Source organism: Mus musculus, chromosome X (genome assembly GCF_000001635.26).
Source record: "Mus musculus strain C57BL/6J chromosome X, GRCm38.p6 C57BL/6J".
In the NCBI taxonomy this organism is placed as follows: Eukaryota; Metazoa; Chordata; class Mammalia; order Rodentia; family Muridae; genus Mus; species Mus musculus.
Window position 1 is genome coordinate 93,740,194 of NC_000086.7, and position 16,369 is coordinate 93,756,562.

At 44.6% G+C, this 16,369-nt stretch overlaps 1 protein-coding gene across 3 annotated transcripts in view; it reads left to right on the forward strand.

Moving 5' to 3' along the window:
• Window positions 1-9,758, forward strand: part of Pcyt1b (phosphate cytidylyltransferase 1, choline, beta isoform) — a 95,089-nt gene extending 85,331 nt beyond the window's left edge. For 2 of the 3 annotated variants that reach the window (NM_177546.2, NM_211138.1), the window contains exon 8: window positions 6,026-9,755. In NM_177546.2, coding sequence (NP_808214.1) covers window positions 6,026-6,238 — 213 coding nt within the window. In that variant the 3' untranslated portion in view covers window positions 6,239-9,755. Of the gene's footprint in view, window positions 1-6,025 lie in introns of all 3 variants that reach the window. The other variant, XM_006527985.4, reaches the window with a different exon arrangement.
• Window positions 9,759-16,369: the final 6,611 nt, after the last annotated feature.

Below are 16,369 nucleotides of genomic sequence, written 5' to 3' on the forward strand. Positions count from 1 at the left end.
ATATATACTTAAATATATCATAAATTTTGCCATTTTAACTTTTTTATTTTCAATCCTGAGTATCAAAAGCAGGGTCTCATTCATGCTCAGGTACTCTGCCACTGAGCTACACTGCCAGCCCCATTTTAACCGTGTTCGAGCAAATGGTGGCATTAACTACATTCACGTCAGTACAGAAGCATCACCAGCAACCACCCCCAGAACATTTCCACCGGATCAGATAGATACTGCACCATTTAAACACAGACTTCCCGCACACGAGCTGCTGAAAGCCACCCTCCTTTCTCTCTGAATTTGCTTGATTACTCCAGGTACCTCATATAAGTCAAAGCATACAGTATTTGTGTCTTTGTGTCTGACTTATTAATCCTTAATATATTCAGGGTTCACCCACATTGTAGCATGGATCAGTGTTGTGGCAGCTTTTAAAAGCTGAGTAATATTCCCCCGTATAACACCATATTTGCTTTATCCATTGCTGTGTTGGTGAATCCTTGGGTTGTCGCCACCTTCGGCAGATGTGAATGATGTTGCTTATGAATCGTTTGGTGTTGTACACGTAACTGTTGGAGCCCCACGTTCAGGTTTCTTGGGCAGATACATAGAAATGGAACTGCTGGCTCACATAATGACTTTGTGTCTAACACTTCAAGGAATGTGCACACCACTCTCCACAGTAGCGCTCTTGCTTTGCACTCCCGCCAATGGTGCACAAGGAGTCAACGTTCCCCGCATCCTTGCCAGATTGTACTCTTGTTTATAAAATAGCTGTCTTTTCCCTTCAAGCACACTGCTCATTTCTTTTTAGGATCACCTTGATGTTGAGAATTAGAAAATGAAGTCTGTATGTCTGCACTAGAGTTCATACTGGAAACATTTCCCTTTTTGCAGTGTTGGGGGCTGAGCCCAGAACTTGGCAAGTGCTTTACTGGTGAGCCACATTCCCAGCCTTTCCACTTGAGGCTCTTTGATAGCCAATTCTTTAAGCAAATATACAAATAAAGTGGGAGTAAACCTGAAAAGCCTTGAACTCCCAACGTGCCTGACAGGAGAGGTGGTCAGGAGTCCAACTCATTTCTTAGCTGTATGGCCTTGGGCAAGTTCTTTTGTTGTTGTTTCCCCGAGTGAGTCCTTTTCCAAGCTCCTTCTATAAAGGTATACCCTGTGCCGTCTACATACTAGTCCAGTGCTCCATGACTGACACTAGCCCCAGTCCAGCCCCAGCCCCAGCCCCAGCCCAGCCCCAGCCCAGTGTACCCCTGGCCCCAGACCCAGTCTAGGGCCCAGCCCACCCAGGCAAGTTTTTCTGCATCTCTACACCTCAGTCACATCATCCGTAAGGAAAAAGTAAGCTTTGCTGCCTCCTAGAGTTGTCACGAGGATTGAATTGGTTCATAACAATGTCCTTATAACAGAGCCTGGCAGCAAGACCACGTCAGCCACAGTGGAGGGTTAGCCGCTGGTAATGATAATGACGTTTATTCAGCTGGCCAGAATGGAAACATCTGTCTTCTTGGGTTTCATCTTTCTTATCAGAGGTCCGAATCAGATCAGACTAGATTATTTTTTCATTTCCCTTTAAATCATGTGCTAGGATGTATAGGTAACACAAATGCCTTTAAAGGCATTCATCAAGATATTCACTGCCTCACTAGATATTAAATACTTCTTAAAAGGGAAAACTTTGTAGGAGGGAAACAGAAAATTACTTCCACACGGATAGGACTATAAACGAGATTATTTTCTTGGGGGAAAACTTTCTAAATGGAAACCTCTTAATACAATGAAAGATTGAATTTAAATACCTTTTCTCTTTGAAAATGTCATGCCATGGTCTTCATTATTTGTTATAGTTCTAAAGTGCTTTTCTACCCAGGAAGCTCGTTACGAACTGTCTCCTGACTGGATTCAATTCAGCTCCTTTGTAGTGGAACCACCCTGGAAAGTCCAGCCGAAACAGATCGGAGAACCTGCAAGTCCAGGCCCGGCTGCTTTTGCCTGGGTAGCACATTTGTGAAGTGTGACACCATTGTTTGTCATTAAAGATTCAAATTCTTTCATCCCTTTAGGCAGAATATTCTCAAGTTATGAGCTTGATTCAAACTAGAGTAGACAAGATGTAGATTTCTTAGAAAGTGGGCTTCTAATGGAAATGCGGACAATCCATTACCAGCAGGGGGGCTAATGGCTGCCACTAAAAATACGCTGAAAGATTATAGTAATAAAAACACATATTTTAAAGTGCCTGCTAGAAGTTCAAGGATTTTTTTTAATGTTACTGTTAATAATAGGCTACCCAATCCTTTTGGCATTTGATTTTGTCTCATAAATGGGCTTAATCTCAGGTAATGCCGTTGTACTGCACTATTTTTTTTCTGTTTGATTTCACGGGGGTTGGCTGTCTTTTGGCAGAATTATCAGTGCTCTTAATGGAAGGTAAATAATTGCTGTATTTGTAGACAGGTGGAATTTTCAATCTGGGAAGAATCTCAGTGATCAGCAAGGTTTCTCTATTATGTTTTCCAGAAGAAACTTTAGACTCTAAAATGTGATAGACTGGGGCTTTGGAAGGAAAGTGAGCACGAGGAGGCGTTAACGATGTGCTGCAAGTCTTTCTGTTCCCCTAGCTATATCACTATTGAAATGCCTGCCCCATCTCCCTATCCGGGCTATTTGAGTTTCTTTCTCCCTATCATAATATGTTTTATAAAGGCACAAGCAACATGCAGCAGCTATCCCTTTGTATTTGTTAGAGATTGGTCCAGGGCTTTCTTCAGAGACCCAAACCTGTAGAAGTACAAGCCCCTTAGATAAAATAGCATTGTGTTGGCACAAAAAGTGCACACATCTCCCTCTACACTTTTAAAGATCTTGATGACCTATAATAGCTAATGTGATGTCAATAATATGCATTAGGTATTATATTGTTCAGGAAATAATTGCTAGCAAGTCTTTTTTTATATGTTCAATGTAAATGCCATTTTTGATATGCAGACAGTTGAACCCACAGACGTGGAACTAGTGTATTCATTACAGACAAGCTAGGAGGAGGTGACTAGATAGGCGTGGGGCACAGGATCGTGATCCTAGTCACCCGAGGGAGCAAGGCAAAATATTCGCAAGCTCAAGGGCAGCCTGGGAATATTAGAGATACCCTGTCTCAAAAAAAAAAAAGTGGTGTTGGCACATGCCTTTAATCTCAGCATTTGGGAGGCAAGGACAGGCGGATCTCTGAGTTCGAGGCTAGCATGGACTGAATATTGAGTCTCAGGACAGCCGGGGCTGAATAGTGAGACCTTGTCTCGAAAAATAAGGGGAGCTGGAGCTATACATTAACGGTAGAGTACTTGCCTCAAGTGGATGAGGCTCTGGGTTCACTTCACAGTAAAATGCACACCTCCACCCCCACTCACCCCTCCCCCAAGGACTAAAAGGAAATGACAAACTCCCTGGCCGTGCTTTGCACAGATCTTCTCCAGGAACACTGTACGCATTTCTTCTATAACACTAAAATCATGCAGACCCTATGATCCTAAAATAATTTCAAAATTTCAGAAGCATTTTTTTGTGTTATTAAGAATTCTTTGAGAAACTGATTTTCCTGACTGGAGAGATATTTCAAAAATTAAGAGCACTTGTTGCTCTTGCGGAGAACCCAGCACCTATATGGTGGCTCACAACCATCCTCCACTTCCAGGGGATCTAAAGCCCTCTTCTGACCTCCTCTGGCACCAGGTGGTCATGGAGTGTCACACATTTAAAAAAGAACCTGTTTGCCAGTTGCCTAGCATATCTTCTTGGAGTTATACATTTCTCTAACTTATTTTAGAAGTTTACTGATTTCTCTGTTATAACACTATAGCATCTGTCCTCCTAAGTATTTACTCACATCTGTAATTCCTGGGGGGTGGGGAGGGATGAAGGAAGAATTTGCTCTCACTGGCAAATTACCTCTAGGAAGGTAGGTGCTTGCGTGTTCTCCTCCTCCCATCGGTAGTGGAAGTGTGACCCCTTCCCTGTGCCCTCATCCACACTAGCTATTACAAATTAAGGATTACAAATTTAGCAATTTCATATAGTCAAAGGTGTTTCTTCCCTGGCTGGTTTGCTCAATTAATTAGAGCATGGTGCTAATGCAGTCTTTTCTGATCCTTTGATTACTAGTGAGGTTGACCATTTTTACTTCATTTAACATATACCCTAAGCCTTCTTTCTTTAATCTTCTCTTCTCCCACCCTTTCCACCTACCCCCTCTCTTCCCTTTCTTTTAGAAAGGGAGACCATGCTTGAAGTCTCAAAGACTGAAAAAGACCCACACCCGTACTTGCAGCACATGGGAGGCAGGGACAGGAAGGTCTGAAGTCTAAGGCTAGCTTCGATTAGTGAATTTGAGGCCAGCCTGGGCTACATGAATCCCTGCCTCAAAAAGCAAAACAAAAGAACCCCTCCAACTCTCCCTCCCAAAAAAATTCACAGGGAAAATCTTATTTTACCAGTAAAGTCTCCTTCTATCTCACAGTCTTCCTCAACCCAGAAAATGGCATCACTGCATTCCAGTGTCACCAGCTAGAAGCTAGAGTCCCTTGATGTTGTTTCCTCCTGTGCCACATGTCATCTGTCAGGGAGTCCTGTTGGCTTGACAACCAGACCAGGGTTCCATCTTAATGCCATTCTGGTAAATGTAAAAACGTAAGGAAGAGAAACCAGATCTGTGGTCAGAGTCTGGGATAAGAGGCAGTGACAAAGGGCCATGTGGGAGCTATGCCTAGACTGTAGTGGGAGCCACACAACTCTATCTACCTGTCAAAACTCAAAAGAAGTGTACACAACAGAGGTCTAATTAAATAGACCTTAACTGTGGGAGACGTGCTGGACATTTCTTTCTTGTCATCTTCGTGCCCATCACTCTGAGCTAGGTGCCATCCTTATTTTAGACTCTTACAGCAATGAGATTAATTAATCTCCCTGTACCTACCTATACTCTTGATGGCAGCTTCTTCTCAGCACAGTAGAAACAGGTAATCAGCAAAGAAAAAAAGCCAATTTTGTTACTCTTTTTCTTACCCCTCTTCAGCAGTTTCTCTTCTCCCCCAGAGAATGTCTTCTGTGACTCGATCCCCCACACTATTTCTCTGGCCTGCTCTCCCACAAGCCACCCACTTTCCCCTCCCCTCACACTCTCCACTGCTGAGAGTGCTGCCCCTTTAAACCTGCCTGAGTGGTTCTCCACAGAGGGAAACATAGTTCCCACAGTGGCTGCCAAGAGCCTCCATGACATCCCCCTGCTAATTCTCCAGGGATCCCCACGTAACTCTTCCTCATGCCCTCCAGATAGCAGACCCTACTCCAGTCCTGTGGTCAGCTTGTTCTTCCTGACACATGGCTTGCTATCTGTCTGCAATTGGCTTGCCACTGACTTTCACTGCTGGGGTGGTCCTCCCTCCTCTCCTCGAGCTTTTGCCCAGATAGCAATTTCTCAGCAAGGTCTTTCATGGGAAGCCCATTAGTAATTGTAGCTCAGTGCCCCAATGTGGGAACTCTTTTTTTTGGAAATCGTCTGTTGTAGCCCTAGGCTTGTCTCAAACTCTCCCTGCCTCCCAAGTGCTGGCACACAGGTGTGAACCACCATGCCTGCCGTGGGATCTTCTCCTGCCTTACGTTTCTCTACTGCAGCGCGCTTTTTGCTTGTTGTGTGATTTCTTCTCACATCCTTAAGGACAAAGGTTTTTGTTTAATTTTACAAGAATCTACCACTACTTATAACATTGCTACTTTGCCTGGAGTTTAAATTGTACAGATGAAAGAAAAGTCCCATTCATCAGCAGGGATCATAACTTTAGGTATAAATTTCTTACTGGCCCCAGATTTCATTCAACTCCCCCTATAGCCTTTGACAATATGGAATGCCATCCAAGTCTGTGGGAGTAGGTGTTCTGGTGACACGGCTCTCCATCCTGCTCATCCTTTGTCTAAGCCGTACCCAGAATTGCTGTGTTAAGTTATCTTCTCTCCATCTTCTCTCTAGAAGCAGATGTTCCAGGAGAGGAGTAGCCGGATGCTGCAGGCATTATCTCCGAAGCAGAGTCCTGTGAGCAGCCCGACCCGGAGCCGGTCCCCTTCTCGCTCTCCATCTCCTACCTTCTCCTGGCTCCCAAACAAGACCTCTCCCCCCTCCTCACCCAAAGCAGCCTCAGCCTCCATCAGCAGCATGAGCGAGGGGGATGAGGATGAGAAGTAAAGGTGCCTGGTCAACAAGAGCACACCACACAGGATGGGAAGGGCTCCCGGGATGCCTGGGTGGTGTTGAGAGCTGCAGCTCTGCTGGGAGACGGGAGTTCTGCCATGGGAGTTACTAGGGCCAGCTCTTTTTCCTTCTCCATTCAGTCTGGCCTGGGCTCAGCATGGAGGTTTCTGACCTGAAAACCCACACAGACCTTGTTAGCATCCTAGAAGCACCCTCACTTTAGCCCTGCTATGGAAAGGTGCAGAACACTCCATGAAGTGGGATGAGTTCTGCTTTGGTCCACACATCTATCTGTAGCCAATAAGCCACCCGCAGATGTGGCTGCTGCCTCGCCCTGCCCTCTCCAGTCCTCAAAGAGCCTTGCACGTTGCCCCCTGTCACCCATGCTCTCCCAGAATGAATTCCCTTCCCACAATGGGCAAAGTTCAGCCTTCCCAGTACAGCCACTAAGGCTGGATGGAATGCACCAACCCTTTCCCATTTCAGGACCCTGCCTCAGACGCAGCTTCGCGTTGGTCAGATAGAAAAGTGTGACCCTTAATCTCTCACTCAAAGGACAGTTGTGTCAAGGTGAACTCCACCCAAGGCCTGCCATGCTTCTGGCTGTACATTTTCATCTTTGGCATGAGGAGACTGTTTTCCAGAAATTACCTGAATTGATGGGAATCACAGCAAGGAAGCCCGTCTTATCTAAAAAAGAAATAACCACACAAACCTTCTTAGCAGGAGCTGCGCTGCTTTGGCTCCATGTATGGAAGATGAAAAATATCTCTTGGAGCTTCTTAAAGGATCAGCTCTTTCCATTTCTGACCACATCACAGTTCATAGACTCGAATAACAGTTTGATGTAACAAACACTTAGTATACCGATAGGGGGTGCTACCTGCACGTATCTGTTCTATGTATCCTCCAATATGCCACCCCAGGGTGTATCCCATATGCAATATGAATCTATGGTGGTGGTGTTGGACTCTAGATCCCTCTCCTGCTCTCCCCCATGACACCCTGCTGAAATGCTTGATCTCAAGAACCGCCTGGTTCCCTCATGACTTGGGCACTTTGTCAAAAGCTCAATCAAATGTTAGATTCCGGTAGAAATGTTTTGTCCCAGAAAATTCCTGTTGTTCTTCACCCATGACATTTTGGGTAAAGGGAAGGCTCAATCTTTTGAATGGTCTGAGAGACACTGAAGTTATTTCTGGCCCTTGCTTCTCCAAATGGGATAGAGACTCTCAGATGACTGGAGAACTACATGGGGCCGCTGTTCCCTAATCACATGCAGGGAATGAGCAGGTCCAGTCAAGGTTTAGAGCTAATCTCTTAGGTACAAATAGAATTTCCTGAGTATCCTAGTAAAGACAGAAAGACAGCACTGCAGCTTGACTAAGTGAAGGCCTTAACATGTAACTGGTGGGCAAAGTCCAACACCTCCAGTGACAGAAACACCCCCTGCCTTCAGAGGCTTTGGGAACATGCATTCTGGGGGGGGGGTAGGGAGACAACTCATGAAGAAAGGTACCCTGTCTTTCCCCTTTGTGTTGGGGTCAAACTACCTCCCTGCTCACCTGAAGATCAGTGGTGACTGTTGCTAAGGCAACCTGGAGCCTCCTTGTTCCTGGTACTTCTTCCAGAAGTTTGTAAAGTGCTCATGAAAGATGGGGGATCGCTGGGAATCCAGCCTGCGAGAAAGAAACTTCTTTTCATAGTCAAGGCCCTCTTGGAGAATCACACCCCAGAGGCAAGGGCTTCCATTCCTCCACGGTATCGGTTTGACCTCAGCCTCCCACCATGTACCCAGGACAAATTGTGCGTGTATGCCTTCTATTTCAGCCAGCTGACACTTGTGGCAGTGCAGGGACAAGGAGAGCAACTGAGCAAATGAAGAAGAGGAGAAGAGGGTCCTAGAGAGAGGAAAGAAAGAAAGCTAAAACCATCTACGCTCTTAAGCCACTTCTGGTTGTATGTGCGGAGACTCTCTGTTGAGGAAGCCTTTTTAAAAAGTTCTGGCTCTATGACCCAGGGCAGATAGGTCCACTTTTACCTAAGTCTTGCTCTGAGGCAGAGAATGTAGAGGTGACATATCAGGTGAGTATAATTTTGCAGGCCCTACACACCATCCTGCCAGGTGCCACATACGTGACTCATCAGAGAGTGCCACTGTAGCTGTGAATGATGGGAAGTGACCAACATCAGAATCATCCCAGGTACAAACAGACACTTAAGTGGGTTTAAACTTCCTTCTCAGTTTGCAACAGCATCTCCTCACCTTCCCAAAGCCACGAGCTTGCCACCAAGAAATGGGGCGGATTCTGCTAGCCAACCTTTGGCCCTTCTTGACCATCTCACAGGCCTTCCCAGCCCTGACCCAGGTTTACCACCCCCCACACCTGGGAGGAGCCATGACTGCACTTTGTGTGGGTTCTTCAGGCAATTCTCATGGTCAAGGGCGAGTTAAGGATCGAATGACAGCATAACACGTGCTGCAGGCTTGGAGAAGTAAGAAAAGGGATAGAAGCCGGGGAATGGGCTCCTTTTCCTCCATGAAAGGAAAGAAGCTACTTAGAGAACCCATTCCCTAAGGTTGGGAATGGGAAGATGGAAAAAATGACACTGGAGTTGGTGAGTATGGGAGGATTTATATTTTCTACTTTCCTTCCAGGCATCACTAGGAAGGAGGAAGGCTTCCTATTGTATCCTTCCATGGCTAGTGGATCCCCATGCAGCAGGTGGGGTCCTGGCCTCTCCAGCTTCTTTGGCATATTAGCAATTCTCATATCTCTCCCCACCCCTGGAAACCAAGTGCTGACTCTCCATGTAAACAACAGGGGTGTAGTTGTAATATGGTGTATGGCCCATGTCTGCCACAAATTGTCAGGATAACCCAGAGACAAAGATAAACCAGGCTTGTGACAGACACAGTGTGGCTTCTGACATGCTGTGGGTGGGGGAGACTCAGCCATTCTATGACCTAGGCTACAAGATACTGCGGTTACACTGGTGGGTTGTGGCCACAGGAAGAACATGGCTTATTTTCCCTCAGTCTTCAGGACTTTTTAAAATGCCCAGTCCTACTCCACAGATGAGACTGGTTTTCAGGCATCTACTCAGCAACTCCAGTCTTGTCCTAACCATCTGATGAGGAAGGAAGGAAGGAAGGAAGGAAGGAAGGAAGGAAGGAAGGAAGGAAGGAAGTGAGCAAGAGATAAGTGAGCTCATTAGGCAAATTTTTTACTTCTCCTCTTCTCTAGTTTTCTGTTGTGTCGCTGCAGTGTGTCTGGGGACAAAGCCATAAGAAGCCTATCTACTTAAAATTCTGCTGTACATAGAAGCCGAGGGCTTGTCTGGATTCAAGAATGATCTTATGCCCAAGCATTTGCTCTGGTGCTGAATAGTGCAAACTACTGGAACCACCCCAACCCTACCACTGAAACCCCTAGACCCAATCCAGTCTCCTGATCCCCAATGGACCACAGTATTCCCAACTTGTTTATAAATAAAGGGACGCAGAGTCACACTTTGGTTGCCTTGTTTATTGTGTGTTGCTGTGTTCCTACCCAGGAGTTCAAGTTGAATGTGCAAAATGCATGCACTCTAGCAGTTGTAGTCACTGCCTGCCCAGCTGTGGCTTCAGCACTTGGAAGGCTTTACCACCCCTTGCTTTCTGCTGAATGGAGCCAAGTCTGGGAGTTGCCAAACGGCAGCCTGCACTGTCCCCCAGCGTTCTCCAAGCTACCACGCTGACCAGGAGAAAAGGCTCACTTCTCACAAAGTAGAAAGCCTCCTGGGATCCCCACAACCTGCAGCGTTGGTTGATGATCTCGCCTCCACATTTGTAGCATGGAGATATAAGGCTCTCAGGGTCCATCTACTGTTATTATTTTGCTATGTTTCTTTAATTTTTAAAATCAGCATAAAATGGTTTTATTATAGCATGTGTGTGCATGCAAGTGGATGCCCGAGGTTAACTTTGGTGTTGTGTCTCAGGTACCATCCACATTGTTTTAGAGGCAGGGTCTCTCCATGCTCTGGATCACACCAGGAGGCTTAGGCTGGCTGCCTTTGCCTCCCCAGTGCTGGGGTTACATGTGCACCACATCTGTTCTTTGTTATTTAACATGGGTTCTACTGTGCTATCTCCCCAGCTTCTCACATGGCAATTTTATACATATATGCAATTATACATTGTCCTCACTGTCCCCATTCCCTGCTCTCCTAGCGTCCCTCCCACTCTTATCGGCCCCCTTCTTTCCAACTTGGGTGCTCTTCAGCTCTCATGCCCCATGCATTCCACTCCCCTTTCTTATCGCTCCTCTCCTGTGAGCTCCATGGTCAATGAGAGATCCTGTTTCAAAAGATAAGGTGGAGAGCAACTGAAGGAGACACCTAATGTCAACCTACATTATACACACAAATATATATGTAAATACGTAGATTCTGTATATTTAAAAAAACACGCAGTGTTTGTCTTTTGGGAGAGAACTTAAAAATACCAAACCCCAAACCCCTAATCATTCAACCGATTAATGGGCTAATGAATTAACTGGACAATTCTCAAACATAAATGGCCACAAGGTATTTGAAAAAGTGTCCAATATCTTTAGCCATGGGGGAAATGCAAACGAAAACTTCTTTGAGATAGCATCTCACTTCAAGAAGAACAGCTACCATCAAGAAAACAAATAACCCATGCTGGTGAAGGTGTGGGGAGGTGAGAAGTGTTCTTCATTGTTGATAGGACTATAAACTGGTGCCACCACTATGGAAATCAGTATGCTGGCTCCTCGTAAACTGAAAATAGAAGGCTTCTCAAGGATAGCTAGGCTTTGACAAGTGGCCAATTCAACTATTTTTCCATCTTAATTCAACTGGGAGCACAGAGACGGAGGCAGAGACACTAAGTCACAGTTCCAAGTGTCAACCCTGAAGGGAGCTGTGGCTGTTGCTCTCAGGGTTTTCATGCATGCCGTTAACCCACACAATTCTGGAGCTTTGAGTAACTCCATCTGGAGCTGGTTAGCTCTGTGAAATGACTGCAGTGCTGAGATTAAAGGTGTGCACCACCGGCAGCACCACTCGGTGACACTTTCCAAACTGTACAACAATTCACATTCATCAAAGTATACCCAGTGAACAGATTCTTCAAGAAACCACCTAACACCAGGAAGTGGTAGCCTTGAATCTTCCCATCTCTGTCAAGAGCTGGGATTACAAGCCTGCACTGCTATGCTCACTAACTACTGAGTCTTTTGTCTGGTTAGAAAAAAATAAGCAATATTCTGTTTTAACATTTGCTACTAGTGATGACCTTGCTTAATGAAATGTCTCTGGAGTCTTGACGTCCACAACGAAGAGTGAATTGGAAAGGTATAAAGGGAGATGTCTTGGCCAAAGAAGAAGTTGGCAGTAAACATTTGAGTGGATAGTCACGTTTTTGGGACACAAAAGTCCAAAAGCATGCAATCTTTGCTTGTAGTTTGTCAACTTAAGTTCTGTCTCTCCTGTCCTTATCCTTAATTCTTAATGCGCTCTGAAAGAAACATCCTTGTTTGGAGCCTCAAAAGCCTTTATGCACTCCTGTAATCCCAGAATGTAAGAGGTTAGTAGAAGGATTGCCACAAATTTGAGGCCACAAATTAGCAAGCAAGCACCAGGCCAGCCTGGGCTGTACGGCAAGAACCTGTCTCCGAAGGAACATATGAAAATCAATTCTGATTCTACCAAGGAAAAATTTAGAATTATCTATCTTACCAACTAATTGATTGTAACAATGTCTTTGAGATAGAGTACTCTCCCTGGACAGGGCCACCATCTCCAATTCTCACTTAGAGTGGAGAAAAATGGAAAAAAACCCTTAAATTTTAAAAACATTTCCTATTTGAAACCACTTTTTTAGAATGTTGAAAGGAAGTGACTAGCAATATTATCTCACACCTAGGCCCGTAACTAGTAGAAAGGCCAAAATGAACTCCTGAAGTTTTTGTTGACATAATCTCTTTCCTTGAGGACCTTGGCAAGTAGGCCTAGGCTTCTCTGAGAAGAGGTCAAAGTGTCTTTTATGGATGAAATGGCCATCCTAGATCTCACCCTAGATTTGTTTTTTAATCACAGAGTGTCTAAAAGGCTCCCTCAACTGAAAAGCAGGGCTCTCATTTCCCTTTACAAAGTGTTATTTCATTACCAGATTTAGGACGCGCAGTTTTCATATAGGAAGCTCCATTCCAACTGTGCTAAGGTAACAATAATTATCCCTAACTTTAGAAAACACGACAGCAGCTTATTAAGCTGTTAAAAGAATTGTTAAGAAGCCAGAGAAAGGGCTCAGTACTTAATTGCACTTGGTGCTCTTCCAAAGGACTGAAGTTTGGTTCCCAGCAACTGTGTTAGGTGGCTTATAGCTATCTGTAACTGCAGCTCAAGGGGACCTGATGCCCTCTTCTGGTCCTCTTGGGAACCTGCACACATATGGCATACACTCACAGAGACACACAGCTACATACATTTAAAAAGTAAACATTTACGAAATGTTCAACATCTAATACCATTGTTGAAATTACTAACAAGTTTATTTTTATTGAGGATAACAAATTCTGCTTGGATAAAATGCCAGGGAATAGTGACTGCAGAATGTTAGCCTTCCTTAGAGTTTTATGCATGGGAGGAAGCTACAAAGCCATGGAGTCTCCAACCCCAGTAGACAACACCTTTTCTCCTTTTCAGCTTTTTAAATCACCTGGTAAACAGAGCATCAGTGTTGCCTTAGGGAACTCGTCCAGTGAGTCTGGAGTAAAGGCTAGGCCTCAGCGATTCTGACATGGAACCGGGTCAGGGCACACTGGGAGCCTGGACAGAGCTGCTTTACAGGGGTGCCTGCTGTGTGGCACAGGTAGCAGGGATGAGACCTGTTCTGCTGCAAGATGACAACAGGAAAAAAAATTGAGTGTTATTTTGCTATTTCCTTATCTAAAGAGAGACTGTTATTCTGATGATGTCATCAGTGCTCAGACAGGGAAAGGATAGGCCAGCATTTGAAAATGACAGCTGCCATCAAGCACCCAGGCCAGTGACAGAAGATAGGTGCTTAATATTGTTTCTTAAAATCCAAGAGAGGGAAAAGGCTGTGTAGATGGTTATTTGTCACCACTAGCCACAGGGCTACATTTTAAAGATTATTAAAACCCAACAATGCTTCTTAGTTGCTCTAGCCATATTTCAACTGTCGAGGTGGCCCATGCCAGCACAGGCATGGGACAAGAACATCAATGCAGAGTTTGAGTGGTGGTGGTGGTGGAGAGACTGTCTACAGGAAATGTTCCCAGAGGGCAACTCCTTCCACACAATGCTTTATGGTTTATTCATGTGATCAAAGTGTTGATCTATGTGTTGTTATGAAATGAGTATCTGAAAACATTTTCAGCAGATAATCACTTGCGAGCATGCATTATGAAGTCATTTGGGAAGAATTTGGAAATGAAGGACAAGGAAATAAAAACACAGCACATGGCAGCTCTGATGCTCTGCATCTGCGTCAGGGAAGGACAGAACTCATGGAAGGACGCAAGCTCAAGTGAAAGAGTCTCTTTGTGAGGCTGAACTCTACTTTGATGAATTCCAAATGAAGACAGGAGCAGCTGCTGTGGGGATGCAGCTCCCAACTACATGACTCCTAGTACAATGGCTAACTGCTTGGGAAAACATAGATGGAAAATTCTGAAACCAAAACTCACTTCTAAGAGTCTTGCATTCTTAAGGCAAAACAGGTAACATGAAAGTTGTTGGTTCTTATTTGGCATTTTGAGACAGGACCCCAGAGAGCTCAGTCTGACCTTGAACTCACTCTGCAGCTGAGGGCTACCTTGGACCCTTGATCCTCTAGCCTTTACCCACCAAGTGCTGGGATTACAGATGTATACCACCATTCCTGGCTTAAGTAGGCAATAACAAATCACTTGGGTCTTTTTTTTTTTAAGTACCATAAAACGTCAGACTTGGTAAGGGCCTAAGGACCTCTGGAGTTCACATCCATAATTTTATTGAGGGAAATCAACAGCTAACAGGGACTGTTGGTTTCTAGCAATTAACACACACTGGAGTGGCTATGTGCCTTTCATGTTAAATTTGAAAACAGCAACCCTTCACTACTGAGTCCCTAGGATGAATGACACACTGCTAAGTAAAATAAAGGCTCCATCTTTTTATCTGGGAAGTACAGAGCTGCACCTAAGTCTATTTGAGGGCATTACTACTGGTACTATAGAAAAAATGACCCTTCAATTGAAGTCCCTGAGTCATATTCAGATGCGCCCAAGTTTACACTCCTAAAATCTCTCTCCCGAAGAGAGATTAATATTATTATTTTTTTAATATTTCTGAGCCTTTAACCCCAGGAAATCTGAGTCAAGAGAGCTGAGGAAAAACTTGGGGCTTTGTATTTAATCATTTCGGGTAGTTGTGGTGCAGGTGCTTCGCCTGAACAATCAAGTTTATATCCGTTTACACAGTCTACAGCATAATAGTGTTCATTTCACCCAAAAGTGTCCCAACTGGACATTGTACGGTCCACTGAACCCCAAACATTAACTGTATTTAGAAAGATGTCACAGAAACAATTACTGCTATGCATTTCCGGTGTTTTACCCATAGGATGGATATTCCCTAAAATGTGATTTCAATGTTCTCTGCTCCAGGGAACCCAAATAATTGATGTTTTTCCCTTCTAATCAATCAAAAAAAACCTTGTCAGGGCCCTTGTGCATCCCAGGCAACTTGCAAAAGAGTGTGCTGCTTATGGATTCAATTTCAGAAACAGAAGGCACAGTTTATCTACATGACGGTGATGAGAATACAGACCAGAGAGCACAGAAAACAGCACACTAATGAGCTGGGAAGATCAACTGCCATTTTATTGTTCTGGTTACCAGGGTACAGAAGTGCCTGTGTGCGGCAGGATTGGTTTGGTTATGACAAACAACAGATTGCTTAGCAACTCAAGGAGCACGGTCCAAGCCACGCACGTCTCGGTTGTGTTTTCCAACAGTCACAACATACTTCTCTCCGTAGAACGTGGAGTGACAAATGACCCAATCTAATCATCCTTCATTCATGACAGCATAACGTATGGGGCTGAGCTTCATTTTACAAACCACAAGGTTGCTCGGGAACTGTGAAAATGTGTGTGTGTGTGTGTGTGTGTGTGTACATTCATCACTGTAATTTAAGTCAACAGAGGCACAGAGTGAATCAGCTCAGACTTGTACCTATGGGTACAAACTCTGCAACGAACATTCATTTCATGTGTAAGTTAATATTTGTCTCTTATCAAAGCAGCAATTATTTCATGTAGACAACCCTAATTAGTCAAGGAGTTACAAAGAGAACTTGGCAAAGCACTGACCTTTTTCACTCACACCTCTCGAACAGCCCGAGTGCTTCCCAGGCCTTCTAAGGTCAGGCTCGAAATATGGGAAACAGTTCCACTTCAAGCACTTGGGTGGGAACTTGGAAGAGCAAATGCTCTGCTTATAAACCTTAAGCAGCAATTATAACTTCAAAGCACGTTAAAGTACGAACTCAGCAGAGATTAGGGTTAGCCTTCCCTTTTTTCTAATAGTGTTATTGTCCAGGACTGATGCAATCACAACTTGAGCTCCGATTCTGAGTACGGCGTTAAGAGAGAAGCAGCTGGAACAATGGACAGAAGGAACTGTGGAGATGACAATTCACAGCAATTTGTTTCCTGTTTTCAGTGCTAGGGGTGGAAGCCAGGCCTCCACATATGCCAGGGAAGTGCTCAACCATTGAGCTAAATCCCCAGCAAAGTTCCCGGAACATCTGAAATCACTTAGTGCTATAAAGCACTATAAGTAAACTTTGCTGCCATCTGAGTCAAGATACACTTATTAGTCTCACAAATGTCTATTGGTCTAAATAATATCTCAGCTCTAAGAGGAACTTTTTTGTTATTGATGTTGTTTTGAGACTGGATTTCTGTGTATAGCCCTGGCTGGCCTTGGACTCAGAGATCAGCCTGCCTCTGTCTCCCAAGTGCTGGGATTAAAGGTGTGCGCTGCAGCCACCACCACCCTGCGTAAGAGGTCCTTTTTGATGTGAAAAGAAAGCAATTGACTT